Here is an 18,602-nt window from a genome sequence, read left to right as displayed (position 1 = left end):
TGTGTCTCTCTAACAGTAAAGACCATGACGTGAGTGCACACGTGTGGGAAAAGATACTGTGTGTGAAAGCTTTATGAGTTCCATATTAGGCACCAAAGAGCGCTGATTCATCCTCAGCCGGCAGACTAAGAGAGAAGAACACTAATCCAATGAGAGCACTTTGTATGGATGCTGTCTGACAATCAAAAAGACAATCAAAGATGTGTCACCTCATCAATGCTTTATGTGCAAAGCTAGTCGTATCAAATAGTGTCTTTAATCACTGTAGTAACCAAGTTTACATATAGATGACATAAAACTTGTGAGTATGGTGAAGTGGTTGCTACAGTACAGTCATCTACCGAACAACAGATTTAATAACAGAGAGGAGCAGATCTTTATCCGTCTCTCTGTACAGTATGAGGAGAGTTATTCTGCATGTGCCTCGTGCACAATCATTTCCAGTAAAACCCTGATGCACTTGTGTTGTTTTCAGAGAAACTATCAAAGAAAATGTTTGTTTTTGGACGGCTGCTTGTATCTGCTCAGGACCTCGGTGGGACATTTTTCTGAGACGTTGTTTGTTGACTTACTGAATTATGTTGGAGCGGGTCAACAGTCTTTTGTTTGCTTCCCCTGAACCCCGACGAATCTAAAACAACAGATTTTTTTTATAATCACGACCTGCATGTCGGGTCTGAAAACGTACTTATTGTTATTATTTTGACTCATGCAATGCTTTGCATGGCCTCGACTCGTGTTGATTGTAACTGATGTTTATAATAATGCGTAATATATAGCCTTGAATAAAGAGTATGCTTTCTGTAATCCACTGAGTGACTGGATCCTTAACAAGTGAAAGTGACCTCTTCTGACCTTGGAAAAAGAACATCACTAGAGATCACATGTTAGTTTTATCATTATAAAAAGAACAATATTGCAAAGGTGCATAGTGCAGAACAATCCTTGGTTTGCATTCATTCCTGTGTTTGTGTGTCTGTGTCAGCATGTCAGTGTCTCTCGAGGGTCTTCCCCGCTCTTGTGTACACACTCTCCGGCTGGTGTCTCTGTGTCTCCCTGCAGCAGCGTCCCGTCTCGGTCTGTCCGACTCAAAGGCTGCACTGTACTCTATCGCAGACCCCGCTGCTCTTTGACGCAGATGAGCAAATATTGTTGTTTGACAGAAAGGAGGAAGGACGGGGAGGGGATGATGGGACAAAAGGGGGCAAGGTGGTGTCATGAGCGCGGTGGTGCAGGCAGAAATATGGGGTTCTTCAGTGGCATCCTTGAAGTCTTAGAGGTTTAAGATGTGAGCATGTGATTTTCAGGGTCTCTGGTTTGAGAGATTGTTGCATGACGTCTCCCATCTGACGTCTCCCATCACTTCTAACTAAGACCATAGGCTTTAATCTAACATAGAACAACATTAGCTCAGGGTAACTGTAGGCATAATAATGTGTTACCTCTATATTGAATGTATAAATCATTACATAATTTTAAATGTTCAAAGATGCCTGCCCACATGGAAGGCAGTGTCATCACTTCTCTTCACAGACAGGAGCCTCTGCATTAAATTTTCTAGGCCAGGCCCATAATTCGTCCTACAAAATAAAGCCACCTCACTCGTGGTTACAACTATACCAGCACATGCCATATGCAGAACATATGTTCTTAACAGACGCATTAGAAACACTAACAAAAAATATTATTTGCATTTTGGAACATAAAACAGCAGACTTAACAACCTAACTAACCACTCAGTCAGCACTGGCAGGCATGATGGGAAATGAGGGACGTCCCTAATGCTAGCAGAGTGTGCATTTCTTTTTTTTTTTTTGTGTATATATATATATATATACGGTATATAAATATCTGCCGATAGATCGATATCTGAATTTTTTACTCCCTAATATTAAACTCAAGCTCTAGTTTACACTGACTTACTTTCTAAAGCATACATATCTGGATTTGTGCTGAAGAATAAGAAATTATACTTAAAAGGGAATGCTCCAATTAATAAATAAACCATTAATATGAACAGAAATTCTTTTTTTTTATTTGTTTTTATTTAAAATAAAGCAAAGGTAAAGGGTAAGGTAAAACCTGAAATAACTGTATTTAAGAAGGAAATCAAATGCTGTTTGTCATAAATGCAAAACTATAGCGTGTGTATTTACCTTTAAGACAAAAAAATCATTTAAATCTACATACTGTCTTCTGTAGGGGAATAATTATACCTTTTGAATAATATTGTAGACCTGTATGAAATTTGACACAAAGCACAGGGAGAGCAGCACTGATCCTTTAAGTTCTTAATTTCATCGCTGATTGTTAAGAGTCTCAAGTGGCACATCTGGGAAACAGTGTTTTTCTTTGTGCAGCCAAATCACACAGACAGACCATTAAGCTCCTTCCACTGTGTTTTGACTTGGAATTCAGCAACGTCTGAGAGAACATAATCCTCAGGTAATAATATGTGAGTGATTTCATGTAAAACGAGACTTTAATTACATGAGTGAGGTGAACTTAAAATTTGGGTTTATTTATTTGCACGTACATGAAGCTACATTAACAGAGTAGGAGAAACCCTGCCGGCTGCAGGAGAAGCCACGAAGCACTGCAGGGCTTTTTACTGCATTGGTAATACCAACAGGTTGCAGAGACACATACCAGAAGCATTCGTCAGGGGAGCTTGTGCCTTTCTCTGCACTGTGATGCCATTATTTCTGCGGCTGCAGGGCCCTCCTGTAGTTTCTGCTGCCTGCCATGTGTTTCCATTTACCTGGCCCGGCTACCTCTGAGCACAACGTTCCCACTGCAGTTATTATCTGGAGCCCAGTGCGCTCGCACCACAGGGGGGCGCTTCTGTTGTGGACTTAATGCAATCTCCATCCACCTCTCGCAGACAAGCGAGGCCTTCTCAGCACATTCGTCCATTTAAAAGGAATTTCTTGCAGACAAAGAGTCAGCTCCTTATACGTCTCAAATCATGAGACTCAGAGACCCCTGGGTCATACCACAATGACACAAGACGGAGGGTGTAGCTTGTGTAAAGATGAAAACTTTCCAAAAAAGACACTAAGCAGCGGTATAGATATTAAAGCACAGAGGGCTTGTTGTTTAGGTTTCTGAGTCAGGTTTCGGGTGTCTGCGTGTTCTAAAACTCAATATATCAGATGATTAAGTCGTCCCTCAGGTCGGCAGGGATGACTGATTGTTTGATAAACTTCAAAAACGTGCTGTTTGGTCAGCCCAACCAAATGGATGGAAAATATTGTCTCAGTTGGCAGGCTGGCCGATCTATAAACTTTGTGTTGTTTGTGTTGGTAGATGCCAGCTCCGGCTGACTCGCTCCAATCATAACTTCTGTCCTCCTGTGCAACAGAAGCTTCTGATTTCATCCTGAGATTGAAATCAAAGTCTGCGGGGAAAACAGGAGGACAAAAATTTTCTTTCAGGAGCATCGCTCTGTTCTACCTGAGGATTTCAGAAATCCAGCACATGTCCGTTTCCTGGAACCGCCAAGCATCTTTCCATCCCGGCACCCCCTTGGCCCCGCCTGTCAGGCCCTCCTCTTGACCAGTGTTTGAGGCGGCTGCAGGTGCCCCTCCCCTGGGCGGCCCGCTCAGGAAAGCACCCCGCTGTGCAGACGAGACGAGGCCACTGCCCGCGCCAAATTCACGCTGTGAGGTGTATAAGAGGCTCCCATTCTCCCCAGACATACACAAAAAAGATTCCCTTTGCACTCCTCCTCCCTCTGCCCTCCTCTAAAATTCAATCTCCCCATCTGTTTTCTCTCTCTCAATCACTTTTTGTCCCCTCTACACTTTCTCTCTTTGCCCTCACTCTTATTCCTCTGCGTGGTCTGACCGTACATGAAGCTAATGTTAAAGTTTTACCACAGCGTTTTGCATTATAAAAAACAATCAAGACGTACTTTTATTACCCTGAAATAACAATGAACACATCAAACGTCCAGCTTCAGCATCTGTAACATCCCATCAGCTTTTATCAAACGCACCAGTTCAAGTTTTATGATACCTACACATGTAGTCAACTAAAGAAAACAGTTTGTAATCGCTGGTTTGACAGCAAACACAGAAACCTCGGCGCTCACAGTGTTTCTTTGTTCAACCCCTGGCAGCCCCACCATGAGGCGCCCTCCTCCCATAACGTCCCCTGACTTCACACATCGATGTCAGCCGCCAGGATCAGGCGAGACCCAGGCCTGCCCGCCCTGAAGGCCGGAGGTTACATACACGGACATACACATTACGGTTCACACTTGGGCTCTTACTAGGAAAGACAGTAAATATGGCGCGTCTGCCCCTCTCGCTCCTTCGCCCTCTGACTGTGTTTCCCCGTTTCTCTGTTCTCCTCCTCCTTCTCCTCCTCCCTCACCTCCTCCTCATGGCACACTGCCCGTAAACAGTCGTCCCTGTCAACTCAGGCGTCAAAGCTCCCCTGACCTCTGACCTTCTGACACTTTACTCATGTGAACCCCATGGTTTGTTCATGGCTGAGGAGGGACATTAAGCATTTCCATGACACATATTTGAACAAAAGCATCTGTAGCCTGTTATGTATAAGAGCTGAAATGATTTGTTGGATAATTTAACTAATTCTGTAACAACTTATCATTCGTCTCAGTTTTGTTCTTTAGGAAAAATACTCGACATTAAAGAGCAGGTAGCTGCTGGTTAAAATGTGAAGATCTGCAGCTGTTTGAAGTCATGTGGGACCAGAAGCTTAATCATTTTGCTTAATAATAGCTGTTGGTCAGACAAGGCAAGAGTGTAGCCCCATAATGCATTATGGCTTCCCAAAGGTCTACCTGCTCGCTGTTCCAAAGGTACATTTCAGACAATGGTATAAGCATTTATTATTATTTGGAATTAATGAGAACTTTCAAAATAAAATGTGTTGATGTTACGGCCTTTACTATAAACTGGTTTTGTCTGACGGGGCAGGAACAATTGCATTAACATAACATCCCTATCTGAAAGGGAGGGTTGAGTAGTGAACACAATAGTGTTCAGGTCACAGTTAGCATTAGAGTGCCACCTGCTGGTGAAATACAAGAACAAAATTAAATCCTTACTCACTTTTCAGTAGAGAACTACTTTCACTTCAATCAATGTAAAGCAAACAAGTCACAATCTGTTGTTGCAGGTTGGCACAGTTTTATGCTGCCATAGAACAAAGTTGGACGTTGTCCATAGGTTTGATTTATTTGTATTAACATTAAATACAATAGTTGGATATCAAGCAATTGTTCAGGCTGATGAGCGTATTCTGACTGCTGTGCTGTTTGTGTTTAAAACACAACGTAAAATAGCAGCACGTGTTCCCCTCACCACAACACGTTCTTCCTCTTGTCTTCCTCTCGTCTTTGCCCAAACTGAAGTTAAGCTCGGGTGGCTCAGTAAGTGACCCTCCCAGTAACGGAGTACCCAGAGAGGAGGATAGCACCTGTCCCATCTCAAGAGCTCAACGCTGCACAACAAGCTCTGATCAGAGTTCATTCCACTACACATGCCAGGCCATTTATGTCCACAATATATATTACATTTTTTTTTAGATATCAAAGGTATCAAAGAGTTGCAAATGTTTTACTTTATCAACACTTTATTACTGATAAGAAAACTTTAATACTTTAAAGGAGAGATAATAAAACTGATTAAAATGTCTCATGTGTAAAATGTACTTTGAAGCTTTTTCAAAGACAGCCACGGTTAAATCAGATCTCTAATAAGTTTATGTACACCATAAAATGTGTGTGTGTGTGAGTGTGTGTGTGTGTGTGTTTGTATTATCAAAATGTTTCACTTGAAAAGCTAACAAAAGAATACTGCACACTGACCACAACAGGATTCTCTGGTTTTCTTTACATATCAAAATGTGAAACAACAATTTTCAAATCAAATTTATTTCGACCAATAGTTTAGTTTAGCAAATATGAAAAGGAGCAGCTGAAACTGCTGTAGGACTGAATATAATCCATCACCTTCAAATCAGCAGAGTAAAAATAACCTCACTCCTAATGGATAAGTATGAACAAAGCCGCTGTCGTGATTGAAAACCAATACCGAGCCTTTCAAAGCAGGCCACTTCCTCTTACGTACACATGACAGACCCTGATCCTAATCAAACTCAAGAGAGCCATTTTGCAGACTGTTTTCAACACCCTGCATCACAGAACAAAAGAAATTCAACTAGGGCTGCTGGTTGTTCAATCTATTGATCCATGTTGCCCCCACACAGCGTTCTCACCTTCCACAGTAACCTGCACCTCCTGGCCATGTCTCGGAGCTCCTGGGTGGTCAGTAACTGAACACCTGTACCTGCCAGAGTGACTCTCAATAACCCAGGACATCAGGACCGCCTGGTAGCCTGTAGGTATGATGCTGCAGTCCGTCTGTGTGCAGGATGCTGGATGTTGGTCTCATCATCCACCTTAAGAAACAAACAGGGCCTTTAATGTACTGTCTAAACAAAAGAAAAAACTGTCAGCCAGCAGCTCTGACAACCTTCAATCAAGTTTAGTTTGAAAGATTATGAGGACTTTTATTTTGTAATCTATTTGCCAAAGAGGTGAAAATGGTGAAGAGACAATAAAACTTTTAGAGTATGTTATTTAGGGCCCATTAAATATGAAATATATTTTTCTTAAAATTATTTTTGCATTCATTATGTAGAAACTAGCTAGCTCATGAGCTGCAACTTCGACACATGTACATATATCATCCTGTAGTTCAGACTGACATATGACACTCACTAAAGAATTTTTACATTATGCATCATGAATCAATTTAGTTGTCTTAATTAAGTACAAGTATTAAGTTACATTTCAGTTAGCAAAACGCTAGTTTGCAAGTGTTTGCATTTCAAGAGTGGGAAATGTGAAACACTTCAGGAATCCCCACAAAAGTTTTACAAGTAAGTGAAGCTTAAGTTAAGACATTTAAATAAAAAGTTAGCTTTCACATACCTTTGGTTAATGTCCAGGTTTGGTCATGAAGCTCGAGCTGCAGCTCAAGGTTTTTCCCTCGAACTGAGACTTTGATGCCTCCTCTGAAGAAACTCAACAAGAGCTGCAGGGACAAGGACAGGTGAAGTAGCGGTCTTCTTCTTTAATGGTTTTAATGGTACCATCTTAAAGGTGCATTAACGCCACCTACTGGACTGGAGTAGGGAGCAGTAGATTGGCAAGAAAGAAACAAAAAATAAACAATTAAGTTATCTCTATAATTCCGGTTTCTCTTAAGTGTGTAGAAGCAGTATCAGTTCTGAACCTTTTTAATGCTCGCAGAGAGATATGTGGTGGTATCTGGCGCCTTCTTGTGGTATTATTCACAGCTCCAAACAACCTTACCGGAGGCGGAAACACACACAGAGGCATGTAGGAGCAGTGGCTACCAACCAACACAGAGTAGACTGTGCAGAGCTAAAGGAGGTTTTTTGCATCTATTTTTGCACTGAGAGGAAAATTTTCGTGTGACAGGATATTTATGTCATATTGTGGAACCCAAAACGGCGGGTGAGTGTGTCAAACGGGCTGTTTTTACGCGTTTCTGTGGTTTTTGACCCGCCGTCAAAATGCTGTCAGCTAGCCGGCTGGCTAGCAAACGATAGCTAGTTTATGTAATCATGGCGGCTGTTGTCGTGCTGCTGCTGCTGCTGCTACTGCTACTGTGCGCGCTGATTCATGCTATTATCCTGTAGTTACATGTTATATTTAATACTTTCAAAGACTTCATGTGGAATGCAATGTGGCTTTACTTTTGTGTACACAAACGTTCACACTGAGCTGAAAATGAGAGTGTTACTCCTTGAAATGATGTTAGTACTTTTATTTATTATTATATTAGATGTATTACTTATATTTATTAGTACCGTGTCTATTACAGGAGCAATATAATCTTTTCTTTATTGTTGTGTACAATTACATTCATGATCCTGTGCATGTAACTGTAAATACTACTGTTAGTTTAACTGCTACCATTACTTCCTGTTTACTTTCGGAGATAGCTATTGTAATATAGTTAGGCACGGTCTCTTTTGCATTAACCCATACACATTGTACTTTCACTTATATTTGAGTTGTTTTATGTTTTTTTATTTAATTTGTACTGTATTTTTGGAGCTATCTGGCACTATATTTTCCTTTGGGGTTAATAAAGTTCGGTCTTATCTCAGTTGTTTCGATGCGAGTTAAGCTTTAACTTTTTAACGTTTTAACTTTAACGTTTAACAAATTAATTTAAAGGTGTGCTCAGTTCCCCTTATCTTATCTCCTGTCATGTTGTTCTGTTCTCTCAGCCGCCGCAGCAAATGGGACCAGCCCGGCCCCGGCCCTGGCTCTGGTGGGATGGGGGAGGCTGAAGCTGCACCCACTGGAGCTCTGGATGCTGCAGCTGCTGTGGCTGCCAAGATTAATGCAATGCTTGTAGCAAAGGGCAAACTCAAACCCTCGCAAATAGGCAACCCGGGACCACCTGATAAGGTAAGAACATTATATGCATATTAAGTCTCTATTGAAGGGATCTTTAAATCCTCATCAGCTCTGATGCAGGGCCATTAAAGCGTTTTAGCAGGGGTGGGCAACCAACAAAATTCCGGACTTTCACTACTCTGTTCTCTTAATTGAAATAAGGCAGGTATACTCCTTTGAACAGTGTTTGTGCTCTTGTCCCTGTTTAGTGAAACTTTATCTCTCTCCCTCCTCTCTCAGGCTATAGCTGTCGCGAAGCCTTCTATGCCATCCAAGGCCAAGGATGACCTGGTTGTAGCTGAGGTCGAGATAAACGACGTCCCAATCACCTGTAGGAATCTCCTGACACGTGGACAAACGCAGGATGAGGTGAGGACATTCACATCCCACAGAAGTAAGTTAATCATTTCCTTCATAAACTTTCTCTTTATATGAACATTTCCTTGTCTGCAGATCAGTAAAGTGAGCGGTGCTGCGGTTTCTACCAGAGGCCGTTACATGACAGGAGAGGAGAAGGGCAAAGCATTACCAGGGTGACTTGTCTCGCTTCTCATATTCTGTAACAGATCTGAAAACATATGAACATTTCTGTGTTTAAGTGTTTTATGTTAACACAGCCTTTATTCTCTTTCCACTCAGGGAGCGACCTCTGTATTTGCACGTCCAAGGACAGACTAGAGATCTCGTAGACAGTCAGTACTTAAACAGACTTATCTTGAGTCAATTATAAAGGTTTTGTTTTCATATGTGGTGTTATCAGACTGATTGTGTCTTTCACTTGTTCTTAAGGGGCAGTTAATAGAATCAAGGAGATCATCACCAATGGTGTGGTGAAGGCCGCAACTGCTTCATCATCATCTTCAACCTTCTCACCGACGGCAGCTTCAGTCACAGTTTACCAACAGCACAACCCACCTCCTCCCTCACTGCCCCCTATGACCCACCACAAACCACACTTTCAGTCTGGGGTAAGACAATTTCTTTATGTCATTTTACGTCTGATTAATTTAGACGATGCTACTTTGCAAAACTGATTTAAATAAGGTACTTAAAGTACTTAATTACCTAAATCACGTACTTAAATTAAATCTTGTAAAAGCGTTTAACTACCTACGGTGATACATATAGTAATATGCATGCACTTATCTCGACTTTCCTTTCTCAGATGCATTATGTTCAAGATAAAGTCTTTGTGGGCCTGGAGCACGCTATCCCGGGGTTTGTGGTTAAAGAGCGCGTCGAGGGTCCTGGCTGTTCGTACCTGCAGCACATCCAGGCTGAGACTGGGGCAAAAGTCTTCCTCAGAGGAAAAGGATCAGGCTGCTTAGAGCCGGCCTCTGGAAGAGAGGCCTTTGAACCCATGTACATCTACATCAGGTGGGTTTGGGCGTGCTATGGGTGAAGAAAGAGTAAGATTCTTTGCGTATCAGGGATGATTCCTATGTGTGCAATTAAATGAACTAGCCACAGAGGTTCTTTTGCAACATTGTAGGATCACAAGAAATGAATGCAGTCTATTCTCTCTCCAGTCATCCTAAACCAGAAGGGCTTGCAGCAGCAAAAACCTTGTGTGAGAACCTGCTTCAGACAGTGAGTAATATCCTGATATTACAAAACGCTGAACAGAGATACTTTGCCCAGTTGTTTGATTTTCCAGTTCAATCACTAACAAGCCTCTATGTTTTTCTGTCACCAGGTCCATGCAGAGTACTCTCGCTTCCTGAATCAAATGAGCTCAATGATGCCATCACAGCAAGGTAAAATAAAGCTGGTTGCCTCTCTGGGATTTAGATTTAACACTTGACCCCGGACTTAACTGCCGTTTTTCCTCAGCTAACAGCCTTTTCCCTCGTCTTCCTCCTCCAGGTTTTGCACAGCCTCCAGTCGTGAACGGGATGCCCCCGCAGCCTCCTTACTACCCTCCTGCTGGATTCCAGCCAGGCTACCCCATGGCTGTACCACCGCCTCAGCCACAACCTGTCCCTATACCTTACGCCATCCCGCCTCCTATTCCTCCCACAGCACCTGCAGGTGTGCCTCATCAGTACACCCTCCCCCCTGTACCCGCACCTGCTCCTGCACCTGCCCCGGTTCCAGCTCCAGCTTTGGCCCCTGCACCGGCTCCTGTTATGCAACAGGTACATTTGTGCAATAAAGTCTTCTTTTAAAAGAATGAATGAGCAAAATTATCTTGCTTCCTTCCTTTCACTTAATACCAGATGATGCATTAGAGAGTGAGGGAGGAAGTTGGCACCCTGACATTAGCTAACATTACTTTACTTGCTATTTCATTAGAAAGAAAAGCTAACTTAAACATGGTCTTAACCTCCTGGAGGAAAACTTGCCAAGTATTAATGTAACTTTTTCCTTCTCTGCAGACTCTTCCGCCTGTTCCTTTTCCTCCGTCAGCTGCAGGACCACCCAAAGCTCTACCCCATGTCTGCCAAGCCAACCCACCACAGAAAAGACGATTCACAGAGGAGGTCCCAGACGAGAGGAACAGCGGCCTACTGGGATATCAGGTGATCAATAGCTCCTCAGTCTTTACAGCGTCCCATTCTCTGCTGGTTTTTATTATTCATCCTTTTTTTCTACATGTAGCGCATTGTTCATTTATCAAACTTCTGTCAAATAGTTTCATCAGCCAATCATATGCCATCTCTGTTTTTAGCTACTCTGTTACGACATTGTGATTTATTTACCACCATTACTCTTCCTTTCTTCAAATGATTCATGTACACGAGTTGATTGCTGTTGCCTGTTGTTCACTTACAGTTTTGTCTTTTTAGTTTGTAGTTTCAGAAAAGGATATTATTTAAACTAATAAGCTTTTAGTATCTTTCATAGTGGCTGGAAAAAATTTTCAGTATAATCAGACCAGTGGTAAGCGGTTCACAGTTACATATTTTGCTATAGGCATTAGTGATATAATAGTGTCAGGACAGGGTTTAGTAGAGGATGTGTGCTAATCGCGCCTGTGTGTTTTTCTGCTCATAGCATGGACCCATTCATATGACTAATTTAGGTGCAGGCTTCCCAGTGGGCAGCCCGGAGACTACAGGACCCCCACCACCGAGTTCCTCCGGCCCACCGAGTGAGAGGGACAGGTACACAGAGTTTTGTTAGATTTGAGTGCAATTTATTAGAGCTACAACAAAACGGTTATTTACATTTTTTATCATTATTTTCTTTCGCGGTCTATAAAACTTCAGAAAATGGTGATGAGATGTCGATCGGTGTTTGCCAAAGCTCCAAATTAACGTCCACAAATGCCATTTTTTGTTCAAAACGCAAAGATAATCAAATTAGTTTCATCTAAGAGTGAAGAAAAAACAGAAAATATTCACATTAAATAAGCGCATCACTTAAAGTTATAACCTCTAAGTTCTCAGTTTTGTTGTCTATGGCGGCACCTATGGCGATAAATGGTAATTGCGGGAGCACACGTGTAACGTCTAGGGCTACCCCCTAGAAGTCGACGCGTCGTATCTCTGTCTGTAACCCCTCAGTTGACTTGAAATTCTTCCAGTCAAGCCTTCGTTTTATCGATCTTTTCTTTGTTTGTTCAGCCATAGTAGATTACTGTTTACTCGCAACGCTTGCAGAGACCAGAAAAGCAGCCGCTTAGCTCCGCCTACCCTCTCTGACAGACCAATCATTGCTGGGTGATGGAAAACGCGTCACTTACTGGGCGCCGCTTGTTGCCACAGACACCCAGTCCATAATAAAACTATATTCTGCAAAGGCTTTCATCAGTGGACCATAGGCTCAATCACCATTGTGTTACCTCATTCGGCGATAGATAGTGACTTAACAGACATTTATTTAATTCAAATCTTTGAGACTTTAACTTTTAATATCTTTTTTATCGATTTATAATTGCAGCTCTAAATTTTGTTATTGAAAAATGGATAATGAACTAAGTCTTATTTTGCTCACACTTCTTCTCTTTGTGTTCTCCAGTAGGCAGCTAATGCCTCCACCAGTGTTGCCAATGAATGGAGTGAGACCCAAGATGGAGGAGAGAAGGGCACCGCAAGGCCCCGTGGGTAAGGCATTATCCTGTGGGTTGACAAATCCCTGCCCAAATCCCAAATCCTCAGTTCCCGCCTGTGGACTGTGCCCCTTTAATACGCCTCGATCGGTTCACGACCTTATGTAGAGCTGCGGAAAGCACAATGTAAATCCTCCTCTGGGCCACTAGACTTTGTCTATATTTCATCGGTCTTAGTTGAGATTTCTGTAAAGGTAAAACATAAATCCTGAGCAGACATATCCAAACACTTAATTAAAGTAGCATTAATATCTTTGGATTTGTATAATGAAGCCGTATTAAGTGGCAGATTAGAGCTTCACAGACTCCCTCTCAGCTGCAGACCGGCCCTTATGCTTCTTATGATTCTTTCAGGATTCTGCTGCTGTGACTAGAAATCTCCAGATAGAGAGGTGGAGCTATGACTCGACATCTTTTGTGCATTGTTCAATCCTTTTGTAAAGATGACTGAATAATCGAGTCCACTTTATCGCCGCATTCTGATGACATCATCAGCCTGCCTTGTCTGTAGTTTGTCTGCTTTCCTCACTAACGAGAATCTCTCCTGTTTTTGTGTTTTTCTCTTTTTCTCTGTGTTTTTCTTCTCTTCCATGTATCTCTGGGGGTGATGCTGGATTCTGATTGGGGGTGGGGCTCGACTCTTCCTGTGACGCTGTCCTGACAACCGATTGGACGGCGCAATCATGTCGCTCCCCACCAACCAATGGCTGCTCTCGAACGGCTGCCCCCTCCTCTACTCTGCTGACAAACTATGATTTAAATCTATTAACTATTTGTTTCTCCCAAATGTGTTTGGTGTAATTATCTTTACCTGTCTGATGTGATGCTGCTGCTGTTGTTTTTTGTGTGTGTGTTTTCTCTTCCCATTTTTCTCTCCCTTCCCAAATGTGCACCCTCTTCCTTTCTTCTGCATGTTTCCCCTCTTCTTTTTTCAGAGCCCGCAGTGAAGAGATTGAAAACTGGTTTGGTGGCGTACACAGGCGACTCCTCTGATGAAGAGGAAGACCACTCAACCTCCAAAGCCTCAGGGCCAGGTAACCCTGGGGCAGCTCCCCCTACCTCCACCTCCTCAGGCTGGACACAGGGCTATCGCTGCCCTCCTCCACCTCCCCCTCGTGCTAAAACACAGTCACAGCCGCAGTCTATGCCTTTCTGGATGGCGCCCTAAAACAGGAAAGATCTCCCTCAGTGCTTTGTGGCAAGTCTTAAAGGACATTCACCCAAACTGAGCCAAACTCTTTTGTCCCTCACACATTCATCACTTGGAGGACTGTTTATTTAGGAACTTGGGTCCACATGGACGTACTAATGATTAAGAAAGCTCCTGTTTCTTTGTATTTTGGTGCAGACATTATAGCTTGAAGACGAACATTTGAAAGACTGATGCTCCAAACTATTTTGTGGATCTAAAGACTCCAGTTTTATTTGGAATGGTTTAAAACCCCGTGCCCGCAGAAGGGTTTGATTTTCGTGTTTTTGTAGAAAAATAAATGTCAAGGCCACGATGTCGAACATCAATGATCGCTTTCATTTTATCCCGAGTACAGCTTGTGCTAATTTGTCACCCCTTTCCTTTTTCCCTGTCCAAGTCTGTGGCACCATCCTTTTCTATTCGGGTCTTTTTGTACAGATGATATGGACTCACATGTAGTAAACTTATTGAACTTATTTCATGCTTTTATGAAATAAATAAACTTAATTTATTGCCGTGTTTGAGCTGATGTTTCTTTGTTACATGTTTTTTCCTTATTCAAGTCTTGTCACATCATCAAATACAGAGTGGCTTAAGTGAGCCAACTTTCTGCACAATTATGTTACAGCCATTATCCTCCAATTAAAACATGTTGATGGTTTTGCATTAATAATGACTTTAAACTTGGAACAACTTTATTTTTATGCACTTTAAAATGCACTGCACATTCTTATCCCATTTAAAAACTATGTTAAAAAAGAGCATAGCATGCTGACCTATAAATACTTTTGGTAACATCTAAACAGTTTTATATCATCTCAATCTCCGGCTCCCTCTGAGGGTGTTTCTGGTTATACTGAGCGATGCGGCTCTCCATGACTGGCCTGAAGTGCCGGACAAGTCCCTGTAGATAAATAAAGAGAGAGAATACTTCTTTATATCTAAATGTAAAACTTCATCAAAGCTTCTCTAGTTGGCCTGACTTGAAAAAAAAAGTTCATCACCTGCACAGGCCAGGCAGCGCCGTCCCCCAGGGCGCAGATGGTGTGTCCTTCGATCTGCTTGCTGAGCTCCCAGATCATGTTGATCTCCGAGACGGCTGCTTCTCCTCGAACAAACCTCCACATCATTTTATCCATCCAGTCAACTCCTGAGGCAGAGGACACGGAGAAGAGGCGAACACAACAAAAAAGTTATCGCACTCAAATCCCACCGTAATCAAACTTCAAGCAAAGTTTAGAAATAAATAAATGAGGTCTTCTGCAAAATACCCTCCTCCATCCTCCGCTACCTTCAGCCCACCTTATAGGATGTTTACATCTTAAACCTGTTAGATCTAAGTACTTATTGACTAAAGAGAAAGTTCAGAGACAGCAATAGTTGTGAGAGGAATTAAATGGTTCCTTGCACACTTATTTCCTGCTCTTGTGTTAAATCCAGCGTGCAGTTCCTTACCCTCTCTGCAGGGGGTGCACTGGCCACAGCTCTCATGTTTGTAGAATTCAACTAAACGTGCAATGGCTCTGATCACGTCAGTCTGGAGGGAAAAAAAGCAATATAATATTTTAAACTGATTGTCGCTGCAGATGCTGTGTTAATAATCACATCGTTGAGGGGTCTGTTTACCGATTTATCCATAACTATGACGGCAGCGGTTCCCAGTGCCGTCTCTGCTCGGACCAGGTCGTCAAAATCCATCAATACGTCGTCGCACACATGTCGAGGGATGATGGGAGTGGAGGACCCCCCTGGGATCACTCCTAATAGATTGTCCCAGCCGCCCCTCACTCCTCCTGCACCAATCACATGAGAGGAGAGAGGAAGTCATGTCAGAGTGAACTAACATCAACACAGAGTCAGACTGTGAACCCACACACCTGCGTGTCTCTCTATTAGCTCCCTCAGAGGAACAGACATCTCCTCCTCCACCGTGCACGGTGTGTTCACGTGACCCGAGATGTTGAACAACTTAGTCCCAGAGTTCCTCTCCCTCCCAAAGCCGGCGAACCAAGCTCCGCCTCGACGACAGATCGCAGGTGCCACTGCAACGGTCTCCACATTGGAAACAGTCGTCGGACATCCAAACACACCTAAAGGGAGGTAGAGAGAAGAAGTAAATATCTTAAAATCACAATAAAACTCTGTTAAACCATAATTAACCACTGTAATCCATGTACAGGAGCTTTTCTTCACCTATGTCTGCGGGAAAAGGCGGCTTGAGTCTGGGTTTCCCTTGTTTGCCTTCAAGAGACTCGATGAGGGCCGTCTCCTCCCCGCAGATGTAAGCTCCGGCTCCCCGCATCACAAAAACATCAAAGTCGTACCCAGAACCACAGGCGTTCTTCCCGATCAGCTTGGCTTTGTACGCCTCATTAATAGCCACCTGTTTGAAGAGTAGAAACAGGTTAGATCACCTAACATCTACAGCTTGAAAAGCCATGTATGTGTGCCTTTGTGTACCTGTAGATTGGATGACTCGTTGTAAAACTCTCCTCTGATGTAGATGTACGCAGCACGAGCGCCCATGGCTCTCCCGGCGATCAGGCAGCCTTCTATCAGCTTGTGAGGGTCGTGACGCATTATCTCACGGTCTTTACACGTCCCAGGCTCGCCCTCATCGGCATTCACCACCAGGTACTTAGGCCTAAGATACAGCAAAGACGAACACACACTTATACTTCACCAGGGTGTCATTACTGGTGTGGACAGTGAAGCTCACCTAAAGTGTCTCTGAAAGGTCAGATATTCTTTCCTGTCTTGTTCCTACCGGCCTCCGCTGGGTTTGTTCATGAAGCTCCACTTCATGCCGGTGGGGAAGCCCGCCCCTCCTCTGCCTCGAAGCCCTGAGATTTTCACCTCATTTAGGATCCAGTCTGATCCCTTCAGAATGATCTCTTTTGTCTTGTACCAGTCTCCTCGCTTGAGTGATCCCTTAAGTCTGATAGGAAGAGAAAAAGAGAGACATGAATGTTAACTGGGGTTCAAATTCTTCAAGAATGGGAAAATAGTTATTCCTTCTCTGTGTTTACCTCCAATCATAGCGACCATATAAATTAGTGAATATCCGGTCTTGGTCGCTCAGAGGGCCAAACTTGGTCTTTTTTGCCTTCATCTGATGACAGAGAGGAAGATAGAGCAAAGGCAAGATTGACAAAGGGTACTGTGTGTTATAGTGTTTCTGTAAAAATGGATGCATGAAAATTAGAGCTGCCTGCACACATTAGGGCTGCAACCAACAATAAGTATCAGGATCAATTCATGTGCTGATTTTCTTTTAAATAAATACCTGTAGATCATTTTGATCCACAGTGATGAGCCCAACAATATTCTTCTACTTTTTACTTTTGCTCACATCAGTTAAAAAGTCAGATTTTGGTATTTTTGCTTTTAAAACAAAAGAGGACGAAAGGAATATTTAATTATTGATATAGATGACAATTCATCTTTTAGACAAGGGAGTCATCATTTAGTCAATATAATGTATTAATCGTAAATCAAAACTAAAAAAAAAATGTTGTCTTAAAAGTTTGGAAATGTGAGTTCTTTTTATGTGAATTGTTAAGACTTAATGTATGGAATAAAACTACGCATTTACTTATTTACATTTCATACTTTCAAGTACAACATTTTTCCAAAATCAGCTGTTACAGAATTACCATCAATCAATATGAAATGTTATTGACTTATTGAAGGAATCAACCAGAGCTGACAACTACAACGATAAACAAACGCATTTCTGAAAACACTGAATTAATTTGTGTAGTGGGAGCATATTGAAAACATGTAATACAGTTTACAGTACATGAATTGTTTAATAATGCAAATATACTGCCATACAATAAAAAATGTACAATGCACCTCAAGAGATATATGCTGATATTTGTATTCACCACTTTCATAATACTTTCAGTGATTACAAAAGCATATACTATGTCTTATCTTTAAATATATACATATAATAGATAACATATAATAAATTATTTTAGTGAAAATCTGTTACTTGCTACCTGTAGACACGTAGACAAGTGTAGTGTGTTACACAGTATATTGCAGTATATATTACTGTGTGTTATGTTGTGTGAAAGCAGGCCTACCTGTGGCTGTGCTGCAGTGCTGTAGGTCAGACGCGGAGTGACCTGACGCACCACAGCGCCCCACAGCATCCGCCGCGGCAGCATCCTGCAGGAGCCCGTAGAAAAAGCAAACACCCCCAACTCACTTCAAACTCTTTTAAACTCCACGGCTGCTTCTCCCGCGCTGTCCGCCGGACTTCTAATGCAACCAAATCAATTTGTGAATCCTCTGGAGCCGCGGTGAGGGCCTGCCGGTTCAGCTCAATTAAACTAAGAGGATTAACGAACAACGTCACATCCTGCACCAGCTGCACATGAGACGCGCTACAGGTACCATATATTCGACACGAATGTGCACCTACAGACAGTAAATTTGTTTTTATCATGGACATGTTAGAGGCACTATCATAAATGGACTTTGATCATAGAAAAAGCAAAGGCGTTACAGCTACTCCCTAGCTAACGGGAACATTAGCTAGGGAGTAGCTGACTGATGTTAGCTAATGGGTAATTAATGCCGTTTAACTTGAAAGAAAAATATGTATATATATTAACCATGTATGAATTGCAAAGACTATTATGAGCCCCCCTTATGTAGACTTAATGTAGGTCTACACTTCAGCTCAGAAATAATTAGTTTTACAAGGAACCAATAGTGGCAACTTCCTGTCTCCCTGAACTAAATCAGAAATAAGGTAAGGGGTATTTTAAGGTGCTCTATAAAAATAATTTTGTATTATACGTATCTATAAAAGAGTTACTGACATTAATTCAGATGTATGTACATCTAAATCTTATTTTAAATTGGTC

The 18,602-nt window shown here is 42.3% G+C and overlaps 2 protein-coding genes across 4 annotated transcripts; one reads left to right on the top strand and one right to left on the bottom strand.

The window, feature by feature from the left end:
• The first annotated feature begins 7,378 nt into the window (after window positions 1–7,378).
• On the top strand, window positions 7,379–14,238 carry khdc4 (KH domain containing 4, pre-mRNA splicing factor). 3 transcript variants are annotated; one of them, XR_011305451.1, is made up of 14 exons: window positions 7,379–7,519; window positions 8,302–8,485; window positions 8,714–8,842; window positions 8,927–9,006; window positions 9,113–9,165; window positions 9,263–9,441; window positions 9,639–9,850; window positions 10,003–10,063; window positions 10,170–10,230; window positions 10,340–10,611; window positions 10,852–10,995; window positions 11,499–11,580; window positions 12,437–12,522; window positions 13,463–13,474. XR_011305451.1 is itself a non-coding variant. In XM_069656890.1 (14 exons), the coding sequence occupies exons 1-14, from the start codon at window positions 7,491–7,493 to the stop codon at window positions 13,693–13,695; spliced, it is 1,833 nt and encodes a 610-aa protein (XP_069512991.1). In that variant the 5' UTR covers window positions 7,379–7,490; the 3' UTR covers window positions 13,696–14,238. The 3 variants fall into 3 exon arrangements, 2 of the variants coding, with proteins under 2 accessions (XP_069512991.1, XP_069512992.1); XM_069656890.1 differs by having other exon boundaries at window positions 11,471–11,580; window positions 13,463–14,238; XM_069656891.1 differs by lacking the exon at window positions 13,463–13,474 and having other exon boundaries at window positions 12,437–12,528.
• Window positions 14,239–14,459: 221 nt separating this feature from the next.
• LOC138584507 (NADH dehydrogenase [ubiquinone] flavoprotein 1, mitochondrial-like) lies at window positions 14,460–17,897 on the bottom strand. The gene is made up of 10 exons (XM_069656759.1): window positions 17,814–17,897; window positions 16,749–16,831; window positions 16,487–16,657; window positions 16,180–16,363; window positions 15,913–16,102; window positions 15,597–15,809; window positions 15,346–15,512; window positions 15,175–15,256; window positions 14,724–14,869; window positions 14,460–14,623 (listed from the first exon to the last, which is right to left on the bottom strand). Exons 1-10 carry the CDS (start codon window positions 17,895–17,897, stop codon window positions 14,528–14,530), a joined length of 1,416 nt encoding a protein of 471 aa, XP_069512860.1. The 3' UTR covers window positions 14,460–14,527.
• Between the last annotated feature and the right edge of the window lie 705 nt (window positions 17,898–18,602).

This window comes from Semicossyphus pulcher, unplaced genomic scaffold (genome assembly GCF_022749685.1).
Source record: "Semicossyphus pulcher isolate SPU_LCO1_2020_fin unplaced genomic scaffold, fSemPul1.0.p SCAF_9, whole genome shotgun sequence".
Classification (NCBI taxonomy): Eukaryota; Metazoa; Chordata; class Actinopteri; order Labriformes; family Labridae; genus Semicossyphus; species Semicossyphus pulcher.
Note: the sequence above shows the minus strand (reverse complement) of the source record. Positions and strands in the feature narration are given on the sequence as shown.

Bases quoted from the DNA above. Each gene is read 5' to 3' on its own strand.
- khdc4 (XM_069656890.1), top strand. From the start codon at position 7,491: ATGTCATATTGTGGAACCCAAAACGGCGG. The intron at 7,520-8,301 runs GTGAGTGTGTCA...CTGTTCTCTCAG, and splicing joins TGTGGAACCCAAAACGGCGG to CCGCCGCAGCAAATGGGACC. The intron at 8,843-8,926 runs GTGAGGACATTC...CCTTGTCTGCAG, and splicing joins GTGGACAAACGCAGGATGAG to ATCAGTAAAGTGAGCGGTGC.
- LOC138584507 (XM_069656759.1), bottom strand. From the start codon at position 17,897: ATGCTGCCGCGGCGGATGCTGTGGGGCGCTGTGGTGCGTCAGGTCACT. The intron at 16,658-16,748 runs GTAAACACAGAG...TCTTCCTATCAG, and splicing joins TATGGTCGCTATGATTGGAG to ACTTAAGGGATCACTCAAGC. The intron at 14,624-14,723 runs GTGATGAACTTT...ATTTATCTACAG, and splicing joins GCGCTGCCTGGCCTGTGCAG to GGACTTGTCCGGCACTTCAG.